Here is a 16,161-nt window from a genome sequence, read left to right as displayed (position 1 = left end):
GTTTATCTAGAATGTTCTCTGCCATATTGAAGATTTTTGTGCCATGATTCCCATGCAAATATCTTCCTTAATTTTTCTGGCTGACAGATTTAAGGAATCACAAATAATATTTCAAGTGTCAGGGTAAAACTTAATCAGGATAAGAGTGAATTGTTACTTTTCCTTCTGGTTTTAAGGGATGATTTGTGGGAATTAAAAGACTGAAAAGAAAGTCTTGCATTTGAGCAGAAGAGTCTCTGAGATGTGGAGGGACTTAGGAATCTTTGGGGTAGAAGTGAGTAAATCCTATGAAGGAACTAAGACGCCTTGGTGCCATCTGACAGGCAAACTTGAGTCAGTGAATCTGCAGGCCTGAGACTGAGGGCTGTCTTGTTTCATCTCTGGGTCATCTGGTTTTTGGCTTCTGTAGTTACTCTTAGTTGAGGGCATAAGCTGGAGAAATGGAAAGGAAGTCCTATTGAGTGAAGGCGGGCATTTGATTCCTGGGGCTGGGCAGTTCTTTAAGACTTTTGAAGTTGTACCATCAGACCATTTTGGGTAATCTCTCTGATCCACTTCCTTGGAAAAATTGTTCTTGAAGAGTAAAGGTAAAGCTATCCAAGCTTTGTTGCTGATGGACACGGGCATGACTGTTGCATTTAACTTCTTTTTTCTCCTCTTTCAGATACAAGTGGGGAAAACATCGCAGAGTCTCTGGTTGCAGAAGGCTTAGCGTGCCGGAGAGAAGGCATCCGAGCCAATAAGTATGTATAGTTTTTCCTCTTGCCCCCTGGATGCCACTAGCAAGTAACAGGCTTGTTTTTTATCTGGTTGTGGTGTGAATGTGCCATTTTGGGAAGTGAGGTTTAGGAGTGTTGGTAATAGTATGAAGTACAGTGTTGGATTCAGCTTCACTGGTCTTAGAGCATCCAGTATAATGTATTGCAGTTGCATCTGTTTGATACTCTGGCTTATGAGAAGCAAGTGCTGAATCAGGCCTTGAGATGCTGCTTAATCATGTATCTACCAGATGGCTGTTAGAGTCTTCAAGGCAGCTATAGACAGATATCTGCTTCAATCATGTTGATTAGACTTAGGAGAAGTGTGATATGCTATCCTGTCACCTGTCCCTTGTTACCTCCAATAGCAGTTAAACCTAGTTGCATAGTTCTTAAATCCTCATAGCAGCTTCATACTATCTCTGCCCTTGGCTGACTGAAGGGAGATGTGTTAGCATGTATAGTGATATACTGGTGGTTGTGTGTTTATGTAGTGGAGAGGGTCTTGGGGGCTCTGTTTTTCCAAACACGTTTGTGTTGAGGTGGTATTTTTGGAAGCCTGTCAAAGTTGATGTCATAGACAATTGCTAGAATGCTTACTTTTGTGGATATTTTTAAGAACACACATTCTGCCTCTGAGTGTAGAGTAAATGAACCCCAGAGGACTGCCAAGGTAAAGTTCCAGTCTATTTAAAAAATGGAAACTGCAGAAGAAGCCCCAAGTCCATATCTGTCCAAGGTTGAGTATAGGTCTAAGTGTTTCTGTCTTTAGTGAATTGTTTTGTTTCTTTTCTGTAACTGCATTATTTTTACCCATTGAGAATTAGAAGATGTTATTTTCCTTTCTGTACCTGCCTCTAGATAGGAGTTCTAAAATTTTTTTGTATCATAGACACCTTTGACTATTTGGTGAAACCTATATCCTTAGAGTGTTTTAAAATTCATAAAATAAAACATACTGGACTATAAAAGAAACCATTCATATTGAAAATAATTATCAAACTTAAAAAACCCAAACAAACCAAGAAGGTTATAGACCTCAGGCTAAGAACCTCTGTTGTGGAACATGCGCTCTAATCATATAGCTACCTTAATATGCATTTGCAGGCTGGGGATCTGAGAAGCTTGCTCTGCTTAAAAGTTAGTGCCAATTCTGTGCTGTGGAATTGGGCACACCAGCTTCCTACTGGGAAAAGTGGGATTTTTACTTGGCATTGCTCTCCTAGGGATGTTGGTTATCTCCTTAGATGTTAGCTTTGAAAGGCCTTTTATCGCACAGTTCAACTTGTTTTAGTCACCAAGAACAGAAACGAGGCATTTGTGTACATGCACTTTCTATCCACTTTGTGCTAGACAGTGGGATACTCTTTGTTGGTTCATTCTAGAATACCTTAGGTTCGAAATGATGAGGGATGAATATTCCTCAGAGCTGTTCAAGTTTCTATTTAGTGCTTAATTGGTGATAACATAATGAGAATAACAATATTGTACATGCTCCTCCAGAACTCTTTGTTCTACAGACTTATCTGAGGGGTGAAGAGAGTTCTTAATCTTTCTTTCTCTCCTAGTTCTATGTTTGAATTGAGACTGGGCCACTTCTCTTAATTCTGGTCCTGTTAAAAGAAGTTCCTGGCAAGGCTCCTAGCTGAACTACTTCCATTCATATTTCCAGATTGTTGAGAGCCCAGGGTCCTGGGAAAGAGCTGGCATAAGGTAGTGGATAGAGAGTCAGCTTATAGTCAGGGGATTCTGGGTTCAAGGCTGCCCGTCACATGTACTGGCTGGGTGATCTTGGGAGTGAGCTAGGCTTTAAGACTGATAATTATATAACAGTTATTGATCTTCATTTTCTTTCTGGTATTTTCATATAGCAATGAAATCAGAACTAGATTTTAAAAAATGTAGTGAACGTAGATTGTGCTTTTAATGCTCAGGCCACAATTCATTAAAATGGCCACATTAATTAAAATATTTTTGATTTTAATTACATTGCTTGACTGGATTAGGTTTGGAATCTGGCAATGGCATTGATGGTAGTCTTTTCTGTATGTCGCTCTAGAGGAGGCCTTGATAATTAACATGTTATGTTGATCAAATGTTTTGATATCCCTAGACATTCTTTTACTGTATACTCTAGAAAGTTGTCCCCAGCCTTTTTATCTGCCACCTGAACATCTTCTGTTTCCATCCATGTCAGTCCTGAGCAGAATCGGCTTGCTGAATGTGAGGACCAGGCAAAGATGGCGAAGAAAGGCATGTGGAGTGAGGGAAATGGTTCTCATACAATACGGGACCTCAAGTACACCATTGAAAATCCTCGGCACTTTGTGGATTCTCACCACCAGAAGCCTGTTAATGGTGAGTCACTTGGTTTGGGGAGGGCAGAGGAAGAGCGTATGAAGTGAGATATCACCCAGGCTAGTCCTTTGTTTGACTTGTTGGGTTTTCTTTTCCTCCGTAGCTCATTTAAAGTCAAGGGGGACTCTTGTATAGGTTGAGTATGAGTGGGGTAATTTGTGCTCACCCATGTTACCTAGAAGGGATTTTGAGCCCATTTCACATAGATATATATTCAATGTTTTGATGTTCCCTTTAAAAAAATGGCAAACAACTCCTGCTTTCCATATCTGTGATCTCCTTCCAGCTCTCCAAAACATTTTGATCCTGAACTTACAGCATGTTTTAGCTGACTTTGAGTTATCGTCAGTTGAGAACTTAAAAATCCTTTCCTAACCCTTCTCTTGCCTTGGAGGGAAGTTCTGGATTCAAATATGTTGGATATAAATTGTCAGTGTGACTGGAGCCAAGTCTTTTAGCTTCTCATTGCTCAAGGCAAGTCTTTAAAGAGGACAAGCTGCAGAACGGTTGGAGAGAGTGTCCTCATCAGGACACTCTCTCTACCAGTAAAACCACTGGTCCAGGCCAGAGCTCCAAATATTATCAGTACATATTCATTGTACATTTGTTAACCTGGGGTGAGTCACTTCACGTCTGTGGGCCTTAATTTTCTCACATGTAAAGTAAAAGCCTTGGGCTTCATGAACTTTAAATCCTGTGCCTAAGGCAGCTTGGTAATGTGATGGATAAAGTATATGACTCGAAGTCAGTAAGATCTAAAGACACTAGCTCTGGAAGAACCCTGGGCAAAACATTTTTTCAGTTTCCTCCTCAAAAATGGGGTATGATCCTAAGAGTCCCTATCTCACAGGGCTGTTGTAAGCATGAAATGTGATGCTGTGTGTACAGCACTTTGCAACCTTGCAGTTCCTTAGTTAGCTATGAAGAGGATGAGCTTGATGACCATTACCGTCCTGGGTGTATAGAGTACTCATCACATGATGATAGCCTTCAGATGTGTGAAAATGTGTAATTATGTACATGCTAATGGAGAAGCTTTAGCTGAAGCCTTAGCTATACAGGCTCAATCCAATTCAACAATCATTTATTAAGCACCCGGCATACTTTAGACGCTGATAATCTCTTCCTTCCAGGAACTTCTAGTCTGCTGGTGGGGCATATCTACAATGCGCCTACCGCTAAAAAAAAAATCACCACAACCCACTTAGAATTGGAGCACTAACAATTGAAGTCATGGGAAAAGGCCTCTTGTCAAAGGAGCCCTGGAGCTGGGCTTTTTGAAGGGAACTGGGAGTGAGTTGTCTGTGTTTAGCCTGATTTAGGCCTAATGGTAACTTGTGGGATTTAGACTTTTTATGCTGCAATTACTATCAGTTCTCTTAAACTTTTTCTATTCGAGACCCCTTCAGTGCCCATATGGAGTTGTGACTCACAGTGTAAGAAGTACTGCCTAAGGAAATATTTTTTACTCATATTTGGGTGGCAGAGTTGGGTTATCTTTGATTGTCATTTGGGGTGTTTTTTAGTTTCATTATGTCCCACCTAGGCTCTCCTAGGTGTTGGTGTGCCTTCCTTTCTTCATCATGGTTTTTTTTTTTTTTTTTCAGTATTCCAGGAGACTTAATTTCTTCCTTTTGTCATACAGCTATCATCGAGCACGTGCGAGACGGCAGTGTGGTCAGGGCTCTGCTTTTGCCTGAATATTATCTGGTCACAGTCATGCTCTCAGGGATCAAGGTCAGGCTTTGCATGGCGTCTGTGGATGGGTAGGACCTTCCCTTTAGTTAGGCAGGTAGTCTATAGCATTTGATATTAAATTTCATTGTTATTTGACCTTGAAGATAGTTGTTGTTTCCAGCTCTGTTCCATTCTGAAAAAGAGCTCCCTTCCCCCTGCCCTGGTTTAAAACTTGCAGTGGGATTAATTTGAACTGGGACAAAGCAAAACAAATCTCTTAGGGTTTGTTTGGTTGAAGATTTAGAGGGGGAGGTACTTCTGAAGATATTAATCTGGGAGGGAGGGATGGGATATTCTGGGGTCTGGGTGATTGTGACTTGTGTTGCTGCAAATTATCCTTTCCTATGAGATAATTAGGTCTTAAAACCCTAGTGAATCCTTGTTTGGTAAAACATTGTCTTCAACCATAATTAAAACTCCCTTGGGATAGTAGCTTCATTAACATTTAGCAACAATGCCTTTAAGTAGGATGGAAAACCTAGTTTGAAACTTTTTTAGCTAATTTTGCTGAGATTATTTTCTTGTAGAAGGTCCAGTCTGACTTATGAGTGAGTGACATTCATTACTAGAATGAGTGGTACAGAGACAATAGCTAACTTGATTTTTGCTTTTGCTGTAGTGTCCAACTTTCAGAAGAGAATTGGATGGTCCTGAGACACCAGAGCCATTTGCTGCAGAGGCTAAATTCTTCACTGAGTCCCGACTCTTGCAGAGAGATGTACAGATTATCCTGGAGAGCTCCCACAACCAGAATATGCTGGGCACTGTCCTTCATCCAGTGAGTCATGTTTTCTAAATGGGATTGATGGTTATAGGAATCAGAGTTTGGGAATGGAGGACTCTTGTTTGCATCCTGAAATTATGTGTGATTGAAAGAATCTCTTTAGACATCCCAGCTGCCTCTTTGATTTCTTTCTTTCCTTCTTTCTTTCTTTCTTTCTTTCTTTCTTTCTTTCTTTCTTTCTTTCTTTCTTTCTTTCTTTCTCTCTCTCTTTCTTTCTCTCTCTCTCTCCCAACCTTCCCCTCCCTCCCTTCCCCCTTTCTTCCTTCCTTTCTTCCTTTCCTTTCCTCCCTTCCTTCCTTCCTTCCTTGTTCCCTCCCTCCCTCCCTTCCTTTCTCCCTTCCTCCACTTCAGCATTCACTTTTATAAGATTTTGAGTTCTAAATTTTTTCCCTTTTCTTCCATTCTCTCTTCTCCAAGACAGCATGCAATCTGATATAGGCTATACATGTACAATCATATTAAACATTTTTCCATATTAGTCATGTTGTGAAAGAAGATGGCTCTTTCATTTCTAAGGCACTTAAGGAAGTATTAGTTAGCTGGGCCGGGTAAGACACAGATTTAGAATGTAACCTTCCTTGGCTTACTAGGTGTATCAACAATCTGGCTAGCAGCTGCTGTGAGGGTGTAAAGCCAACGACAACCAGCTCACAGAACGCTGCAAGCCCAGGTCCTTTTGATCTGCTTTACTTAAGGAAAGCAATGTTAAGGGGTTAGCAACCTTACTTTAATCCAGCATACAAATAACATCCACCTAGTTCAGGGGAAAAAGCCAGCACCCTGAATTACAGATCAAATACAATTCACAGTTGTCAGCATCTGAGTCTTCTGCTGGGGAGCTCATTACAAAGACTGGCCCAGAGTCACGCGCCACTCTTGCTGTTGCTAAAAGCTCTCAGAGAATGCTAACCTCTGCACTTATATATCCTGTTCAGGGCCCTCTGGGTCCTGACCTCACCCAGGCTGGTCGGAGAAGTTCCCCACCCCCAGTATCACATCAGATACAAATCAATGGCTCCCAATTGTCTCCATCCTGGGAAATACAAAAACATCCCACTTTATCTGCCCCATTCAAACAAAGGCCAGAATCATTAAAGGTCAACAGCAAAAAATCCCACCCTAATTACTATTACACTAGGAAAAAGATGAAGCTGCCTCAGGCTTGTTCTCAGAAGACACATAATCAGTTTGGGAAAGATTTGGAAATTCTTGTATAGACTGAGAGTATAATGCCACTAGAGACTCTAGGATGGATGCCTAAAACATCGGTGGAGCTACATAAGATCCTCCTGGTGCCTCCTAATCCTGTTCCTGAATAGGCCATAGCTCCATTATACCTGCCCAAGATTTGTGACTGTGATGAGACTACTCAAATGCCCATCTTGATTTCTGGATGTTAGTTGGATGAGAAGTAACCTTGTTGTTTTGGGAAATTTATCATTCTTAAATGGTGCTAATCATTATTACTGGCTTTTGCCTAGTTCAGGATTAAGCTGCTCTGATAGTGGTGGTGCCGGCAGGGCTGAGTTTGAAGTATATCCTAGTCACCCTATAAACTGTCCCTTCTTTGACCTAAAGCAGGAAGATTTTAGGTTCCCAGGAAGAATAGGGATCCTAACTTGCCTTCCCAGAATAGCACTGTTCTAGTCTGGACAGATTGGAATTTGTTATAGTGAGGATTTCAGTATAAGAGCTAGAACTGAGCCAGTGTAGCCTAAGTCATTCTATGCCTTCTCCCTTTTCTCATTTTCCTTTTGGAATGGGAAAAGAATGAGGCCATTAAAGGAAGGGAAGAGCGAGACATTCCAGTTACTAAAGAGAGCTTCGTGCTTTTTCCCAGAAGAAGAGCTACTGAAATGAGCTTTGCTGGTTCTTCAGTGGAACTCTGGAGTGGCCTCTACGTGAAAAAAGTGATTCTCAATATTGTCCTGTAGCTCAAGAGGTGGAAGGTTTTCTTGACTGTGTTAATGGGAGGAAAAGGGCTAGAGGTTGGATTTGTTTGCTCTATGGTGAATCTGATCTGTCCTTCAATCTCCAACTGCCCCCCTTTCCAGAATGGCAACATCACAGAGCTTTTGCTTAAGGAAGGCTTTGCACGCTGTGTGGACTGGTCGATTGCAGTGTACACAAGAGGTGCGGAGAAGCTGAGAGCGGCTGAAAGGTAAGATCTGTCGGGCTCTTTCTGTAGGATAGGTGTGAGATAAGTGACTTCCAAGTGAAAGAAATTCTTCAGCCTTCTTCTGTCACCCATTCCAGGTTCTGCTTTATGGTAATTAGGAAAATTTCCCTTACCATCCAGATGAGAACCTTTGATGTGCCTGAGCCATTCCAGGTTCTGTTGTGTATGAACTTAGAAAGGTCTTGGCTTCTTCAGACTTGTAGCTTATCTGTGAAGGGGTTCCTGAGGATGGAAACTACTCTTTAAGCCAGGAATGGAGGTGGGAAAATGAGAAGTTCCCAGAACTTAGGCTCAATCCGGCCATGTCTCTTATTTATAAAACTGTTTCTGTACTGGATGCATGCCTAATAGTCTCTCTTTGGGAGGTGAGGGCCTTCTGCACTGTAGGCAGCTAAAGCAGATCTGTTTTCCCAACTAAGTCTGCCATTACTGTAGTAGGTCCCTGGGAGTGAGAGGCCTAAGGAAGGTAACCACCCTAGGTCAGAAACAGAACAGATCCAAGTGTTCATGCCAAGTACAAGTGTAATCAGGCTGCCAGTGTAGCATAGTTGAAATAGGGAGAGGCTGTTTGATGAGAAGGTTTTTTTTTTTGGCTGTTGCAATCTATGAAATAGATTAAAATGCAAAGTGCCCCTCAGTCCCGTGTGACCCCTTTTCACTTCCGTTGTGATAGTGTCAGAGTGGCAGGAAAAGGGGCAGAAGGTGTTAAGAATTACAGTGTTAGGATCATTTACAAACTTTATTTTGACTACTAGTGTTCCAAATGTGAGATTGTAGTCCGGTGAAATTGATGAGTGGACATTTTGCCAGAGGAGTTTTGCTGATAAAATGATGATATTTTACATATTAAAAATTTTAAATCTAGTTTATCCAAGTCACATTTCATGGGTTTTCTTGTGGATTTTCTGACATTTATAGAAGTGTCAAGAACTCAAAATATAAAAAAACCTTGTGGTGGAATTAGAACTGTCATTGGAATTAGTCAAGAAAACTCTATTTGTATTTCAGCACTAACCCAAACTAACCTTGAGACTTGAGGCAAGTCAGTTAACCACCTTAATGACAACAACAGTGGGCATTTATATAGTTTACAAAGTTCTTTTCATATATCATTTCATTTGATTCTCATAGCAATTCTATGAAGTAGGTTCTGCTAGTTTCATTTTTAAAATGAAAAAAAAAAACCTGAGGCTGTAACAGGTTGAATAACTTTCTCAGAGTCATCCAGCTAATGGGTTTGAGTCAGGATTTGAACTCAAATCATACTGATTTGAAGTCCGGTACTTTGTCCTATACTATACCATGCCATTTCTTGCTCAGGGCTTCAGTTTCCTTGTTTTCAAAATCAGCATAATACTTGTACTACCTACTTCATAGATTCTTAAAATACTAGGGCTGGAAGGGGTCTTAGTTCAACCCCCTCATTTTATATATGAGGAAATTTGTATGCTTTAAAGACAGAAATGTGACCTATCATTGTTATTAATAATAATGAGAAATTACCATCATGACAGTGAAAAGAAAGATTATTTTTCTGGACTTTGGTACCTTGTGTACTCCATAGTATTAGTCATATATAGAAAGTACTTGTTCTTACAAAAAGAGGTGGGGGGAAAGAAAAATTTCATTTCACTAAATATTACTTTTTGCCACATTAAACTTTGCTTGGCTTTATTTTATGATTAGCAGTAATTTCTGTTTTATCATCCTTATGGACCTATATGAATTGAAGGTTGGCTTGAAGGAAGACCTTTGCTATACTTTGACATTTGAGTTTATTTCTTGACTTGTGGCATTTCCAATTATATGCCAGTTTTCTTTTTTATTTGCTGCAGAAGATGGAGGAATTTGGAAAGACAAGAAACAAAAGGCATCATTTAGGGAGTGGCTATTTGGTGAGGATTTTTTTCTGGGCTGTGGCAATCCATAAAATAAATTCAAATGCAAAATGCTCCTCAGTCCTGTGTGACCCCTTTTCGCCTCTGTAGTGATAGTGTCAGAGTGGTTAGGGAAAGGGTCAGAAGGTGTTAAGAATTACAGTTTTAGTATCATTTATAAACTTCATTTTGACTGCTAGTGCTCCAAATGTGAGTTAGGTTGCAGAAGGCTAATGATTAGCAGGCCTGCACAACATCGAGGGGCTCCTTCGCTGCTTGGAGCTCCCCCAGAGGATTTTTGGTGACCTGCAAAAATGCAAATCTCTCAGCAAAACTGACTATGCAAAGTTCCCTTAGTGCAGGTCTGCACCATACAGGGCTGCTTGTGCCCCTCAAGGCCAAAGGATTTCAGGCGGCCAACGAAAAATGTAGAGAACATGAAACAGGCCTGCACAACATCTGGCCCATGGGCCAATTTGGCAGGCCACAAGTGGCCTTGTGGGCCATATGTTGTGCAGGCCTGATCTTTCCATTTGATAGTACCTTTTAGTGTCAGCAACTCACTCTGCTTTTTTTTTTTTAATCCTGTTGAATATATTGGTTCTGCTTCTCATCATGTAGGTGTCTGCCTTTGAATCATAGATCCAAGAGATTTATAGCAACATGAACTGGCTGACAGAATTCTTCTGATTTCTTAGTAGTCTTGCGTTACTTTCTTCTTTACTTGTAAACAGAAATCTACTTAGGTACTCAAGAGATAGCAGAGGACTGTCTATTTTCAGTAGTGACTGAGGAAATTGGCTTTAGAGTCTTCAAAGAGTTCTACAGTTGAAGTTTGAAGAGAGCCTTGTTAAGCACAGAGTTTCTTATATTTCTGAGCATTTCTGTGACAATTTCCTGAAGTCCTTTGTTTTTTAGTGAAGAAAACTTTGTGCTAAGTTTTTGCATGTCTTACTATAGATTCTGTCACTATTACATTTTTTATGTTCTTTGTTCTTTGTAGACACCAACTACCATATGATTAGTTTTTAGCTGTTTCATTAAATTCACTCTAACGAACAATTATTAAGTGTAAGGCGCCATGATAGGTCCTGGGGATACCAGACAAAAATAAATCCATCCCTGTTCCTGAGGAGCTTATGTTCTACTAGAAGATACAGCATGTGTACAACTAAGTAAATACAGGGTAATTTAGAGAGAAAGTGAGCACTATGGAATTTGGAGTTAGAAGACAGTTTCAAATCCTGTCTTTTCTCTGTACTACGTGTAAGACTAGCTATTACTTAACCTATTTCTTATTGGTAAAATGAACAGTTTAGACTGCATGGCTTCTGACATCCCTTCTAGGTCTAAATATATGATCCTGCAACCTATTGGGGTGAATCAGCATGGAGGAAAGCAGGTGCAAAGGCATGAAGAAGAGGTTGAACAATTGAGAGGCTAGTTTGGCTAGAATGTGGGGGGAGATGAGTGGAATATCAAATAAGTTTGGAGCCATTTTTTGGCAGACCAAGGAGTTTGTGGTTTTATCTCAGAGGCAATAGTTACCAAAGTATCTTGAGTATATGAGTGACATGGTCAGACCTTTTCCTTAGGAAAGTGTTTTGGCCCTTTTGAGGCGGATGGATTGGAGAAAGGGAGAAACAAGAAGCAGGAGGATCCAGTTAGGAGAATGCACTTGCCTAGAATATTGATTTTGCTCTGCCATAGGTATTCTGGAGAATGATGTCACTAGCAGGAAATGTAGATATTTATTCTTATTTTTACACTTTTTTTCCACCATACATCCTTTGGTAGTCAGCAAAGCTCACACTTTGCTGTTCCTCATCTTCTAGGACTTCACATATTTTAGAGCTCATAGATTCTGCATTATGTCTTCTCACATATTGTAACTTCTTCCGTCAAAAAATGGTTATTGTATTGTCACAAAGTTTGATTCCTTTGTCATATACATTTCATAGAATGGGAGAATCTTGTTGTTAGAAGAGATGTTAGACATCATCTAATTGAACCTTTTACCTGGTACAAGAATCCTTTCTCTCTGTCTCTGATAAGTGGTTACCCAGCCAAATTGGTCTGTTCATCAGTAATTACTACAAGACAACAAGCTGCATTGATTCTTTTCTATATAGGTTCTATTATTACCCAGTTATGTTCTGACTTTGAAAGAGGCTTGCTCAAAAAAAAATCCACTGGACAGATGACATGATGGTATTAGAAGTTTTAAAACCTCCTCTTGGTATGCGTTTTTGGTTATTGACAATGATGTTCTGGAAGATTATATTGGTGTCATAATAGTTTGGTCATTTTCTTCCTTGATCTTCAGGTGTCATATTGTCTATAAATCAGGTCAGTAAGTGTTTTTTGTGTACAGTTGCATGCAGTATTTGGTTGCTTGTGTAAATTTACTGGGCACCTGACCCTTTGTAATACTGCTGCTTTTTCTCACATTGACAGTCTTGTTCATATCATTGAACCACAGAGGTACTGGAAGGTCGTAAGTGAAGATGTGAGTCACTAAAAATCTTTCACAGTTCAAATGGGAGTTGAAAAGAGGCTCTGGATATATCAAACAGCTGACTGTCAGAATGGGACCCTGGTGCTAAAGTGCCTTCTTTCAAGCTTAGGAAGTTATGTTCCCTTACAGAGTAAACCGATTGGAAATCTGTGCTTGGTCCCCATTCGTACTAGAAGCTGACACTGCTATATATGGCAGCAATCTAACTAAGTAGTGACTCCTTGGCTATAGGGATTCTGCTCTTTTGGGGGGGTCTGGCTCCGTTGGTGACCTTTCCTCCAGTTGCCTGGCCAACATCTTATGATTCAGTATTGCCGCTAATGAGGGCTTGAATGGGTGTTATGGCTCTGATTGAGCATATCCACCACGTGTTTTGTCTGGATAGTTTTTTCTCCATTTCTCATCTTGTTTTCGTATCCCAGTGCTTACCATAGTGCCTAGCACAGAGTAAATGCCTACTGATTGTTGACTGATTGATTCATTCCTGTTGCCAGGTTTGCCAAAGAGCGAAAACTGAGAATATGGAGAGACTACGTGGCCCCCACAGCTAATTTGGACCAAAAGGACAAGCAGTTTGTTGCAAAGGTGAGTCATTCACAATGCCAGGCCAGTGAGTTCACGGATTTGTCCAATAAGGAGAGCTCAAGTTCTTGTTTGCTTCTGAATAGGTATTTGGATATATATATAAATATAACCCACATGACACTGATAACTTTTCAGTTTTCCTACTAAGGCCCTGGATTAATTGTTTTTCTTTAAGACTGTATTTCTCCTTACAAATTGGTACTTATTCCTTACGTGAAAAATCAGTGGAATATATTATGAGGAGTATCAGCTTCTTTCAGGGGGATCCTTTTATGTGCTCAGAGAATTGTATTCTCTATGAGTTCTTCTGTTTACTTACTTATATGTGACCTCAGGCTGCTTTCCTACTGTCCTTATGGTCCTATTAATTAAATGTTTTTCATTTTGCTCTTCATTTTTTCATTGGCAGCATGTACAGGGCTAGAAGCACGAAAGGGATTTGTTAGAGCTCTAAATTGCAGAGAAACATACACTTATTCCTTTTCGTGAAAAGAATTCCTTGTGGTCACTCTGAGAGGTTGCCTTCACATCTATCTTTAGTTAAAACATTTGGTACTTTGAGGTTAATGGCAGGGGTGAAACTGGTGGATCTTCCAAGCTAGGTGACTGTTGGCTTTCATGCCAAGAATTTGACTTTTGATCATTTTTGTTCCTTAATTGAAACAAGAACTTTGTTTTGAGTGGACCAATGAGGGCTCTGACTCTATAATTAAATGGATGTGGTCTTCGTCAATGTGGCCTTCCTTATGTAGTATTGGCACCTTTTTTGCTAATTTTGAGGTTGTAATAGGGCCACTAGGTGGCACTGTCAGCCTGTGAAATATTGATTGTCTTCATCTAGCTAGAAATTTAAGTAGCAGCATCACTGAAGAATCTATGGGAATTTATCTTCACTATTATCCTAAAGCAGCGGTCTTCCAAGTAGCCCCGTTACCTTACTCCAGCCTTGCAGGTGTTTAGATAATTATGCCCATGCTTCACAAAATTTTACAAGTTCTGTATTGCATTCTTTTGCATCTTTGCAAATCTTACTGCAGGCTAGAGTGAACAAGCTTCCTTCTTTGTGAATTGAATGACAAGTGAGAAGGGAATTAAATATGTTTGGAAACATTCCCCAACTTTCTCATTCAGCTATAGGGCACCACCATTCTCAGTCACCTCGACTCTCAGTCACTTGATGTCATTCTTGAATCCTCACTTGTACACATACCATGTAACCAATTTGTTGCCAATTTTTATCTTTTCTACCTTCACAGTATCTCTTGATTTGTCTCCTTCTCTAGGTACGCTAGTGTAGGCCCTTATTATGTCATGCTTGGACTCTTGTAATAACCATGTGGTTCGTGTCCCTCCCCCATGACTCTCTCCAGTCCAGTCCGTTCTCCACTCAGCTGTTAAAACGATTTTTTTTTTAAAGTACAAGTCTGGCCATGTTAGTCCCTTGCTCCACGGTTCCCTGCTACCTCCAGGATCAAATATAAAATCCTCTCTTTGACCTAAAGTCTTTCGAAGCCTGGCTCCTTTGTGTGTGTCTTTTCAGTTTTACATTTTACTTCCTTCCATGTACTTCATAATCCATTTGGTTGATGTTTTTACTTTGCGTTGCTTCCTCAGCACTTAGTACAGTATATCCTCAATGACATGGTGCCTGGCACCTAGTAAGTGCTTAGTAAATGCTAATTTGGTGACTGGCTGACAGGAAAACTCATTTGGTATTTTTTTGGTATCATTCCTTGCTACTCACTGGTCACTGTCATTACGACATCTATACCAGGTACATGAAACTGGTCCCCAGCAAGGGTAGATAATCTCGTCACACTGCATTACAGATTTAATCTTATAGTACTTGAGAATTATGAATAAGACATGGGAAGCTGAGTTAACTGGTTGGACTCTACTCGGTTTGGGAAAGACCTAGCTAAATTCGAAGCTCTTTGCTAGTTAGGAAACATAATGAGTAGGTAAAGTTCAGACTAGTGGTATTTTGATTCCGTAGGATTTAATTTACATTAGATACTTTATTGTTGTGCTATAGAAGTCTAGAATTTCTTCTGGTCAGATGCAGTATTTTGAATCCTTGCATTCCCCTTGGGGGCCTTTTGTGGGCATTCACTGACAGAGGAGTTCTCTGGTGGTGTCCTAGCAGGGGAAAATACAGCAGGAAAGAATTAGGTTAGTTTGAAGACTTGGTTTCCTGACCCATGTTGGTGAAGATTAAGACTGTTACTTCATCCTTGGAATTCAGCAGTTTGGGAGTGACTCTGCCCATAGGATCAAGAGAAAGATGGTGGGGTCTTCTTTTTTTTTTGAGTTTTAAAAATACTTCTGCATTATCTTTTGTGTCCAACCCTTACCCCTAGTGTTTTGTGGTGTTTGGGATTTGGTTACAAATATCTGCTATCACCATCTTGTCTTGCGTAGGGACATTATGGAGTCTTTTGGTTCTGAGGAAGCGCTTGACAGTCACTGGGTTCACAGTGGGTTATGTTGAGAGAATTTTCAGCGTTGCTAATAGCAGCTCCTTAGCAGCACTACTGTTGACCAGTCGTTTTAATTGCATGGCACCAAGTTCTGCAAATACTGGGAGAAAAAACCTTCCAAAGGTGCCCTGTAACTGTTGATAGTTCTTTCTTCAATGTCGATGACTTAGGGGCCCTATAGTCTTTTGGGGAGCTGGTCAGAAGATTTTCCCCACGGCTTCCTTCTGAGAAGGTGAAACCTAGGTAAGAACATGTTTATGGTACATGGGCGTTGTTGGAACCTGCCTTGAGCAAGGGCTGATCTACATAGTTTGCTTAGATGGCATTATTTCATGCAAAGTGAAAGGCATGGGGGAGCTTGCCTTGTCGCATTAGGTTAGCAAGGGAGCATGTTCCCTTCATGCTGATTAGCTGGGACTTTTCTGCCTACCCTTCCTTGCCAGCTTCCCAGTCTGCTTTCCTTGTGTCATTTTGCTGATTGTTGCTGATCCGGGCCATAGGGCCTTGAGTGTATGTTTTGGCTTCACTGACATTTCTTGCTGGATCCTGCGGATCTTGAGGTTTTTGTGGGCCTGACTAACATTCATAGTTGGAACATGGTCTTAAAAATGGAGTTCTCTCAATGCCGTGCCTTAGTTACATGAAGAACTTAGAACAGTTACAAAATAATTGGAGGGAGTGGTCCCTACTCATTTAAATAAGATTACATTTTAAGGCTACATAAAGGTGATGGCTATGCCTAGGGTGTCCAAAGAAAGGAACTATGACTGGGTCTTTATGATCATGTTGCAGAAATCCTGCTTTAATATATTACTAGTCTCCTTTTTTTGGCTCCGTGTATTTCCTGAGAATGGTTTCCAATTGAAACTCTGGATTAGCCTTTGC

At 40.5% G+C, this 16,161-nt stretch overlaps 1 protein-coding gene across 1 annotated transcript in view; it reads left to right on the top strand.

Moving 5' to 3' along the window:
* Positions 1-16,161, top strand: part of SND1 (staphylococcal nuclease and tudor domain containing 1) — a 484,576-nt gene that overhangs the window by 37,661 nt on the left and 430,754 nt on the right. The window contains exons 4-9 of the mRNA XM_036759444.1: positions 665-743; positions 2,956-3,116; positions 4,762-4,853; positions 5,473-5,631; positions 7,692-7,798; positions 12,706-12,796. Coding sequence (XP_036615339.1) covers positions 665-743; positions 2,956-3,116; positions 4,762-4,853; positions 5,473-5,631; positions 7,692-7,798; positions 12,706-12,796 — 689 coding nt within the window. The remainder of the gene's footprint in view (positions 1-664; positions 744-2,955; positions 3,117-4,761; positions 4,854-5,472; positions 5,632-7,691; positions 7,799-12,705; positions 12,797-16,161) is intronic.

Source organism: Trichosurus vulpecula, chromosome 5 (assembly GCF_011100635.1).
Source record: "Trichosurus vulpecula isolate mTriVul1 chromosome 5, mTriVul1.pri, whole genome shotgun sequence".
Taxonomy (NCBI): domain Eukaryota; kingdom Metazoa; phylum Chordata; class Mammalia; order Diprotodontia; family Phalangeridae; genus Trichosurus; species Trichosurus vulpecula.
This window is presented reverse-complemented; position numbering and strand designations above follow the sequence as displayed.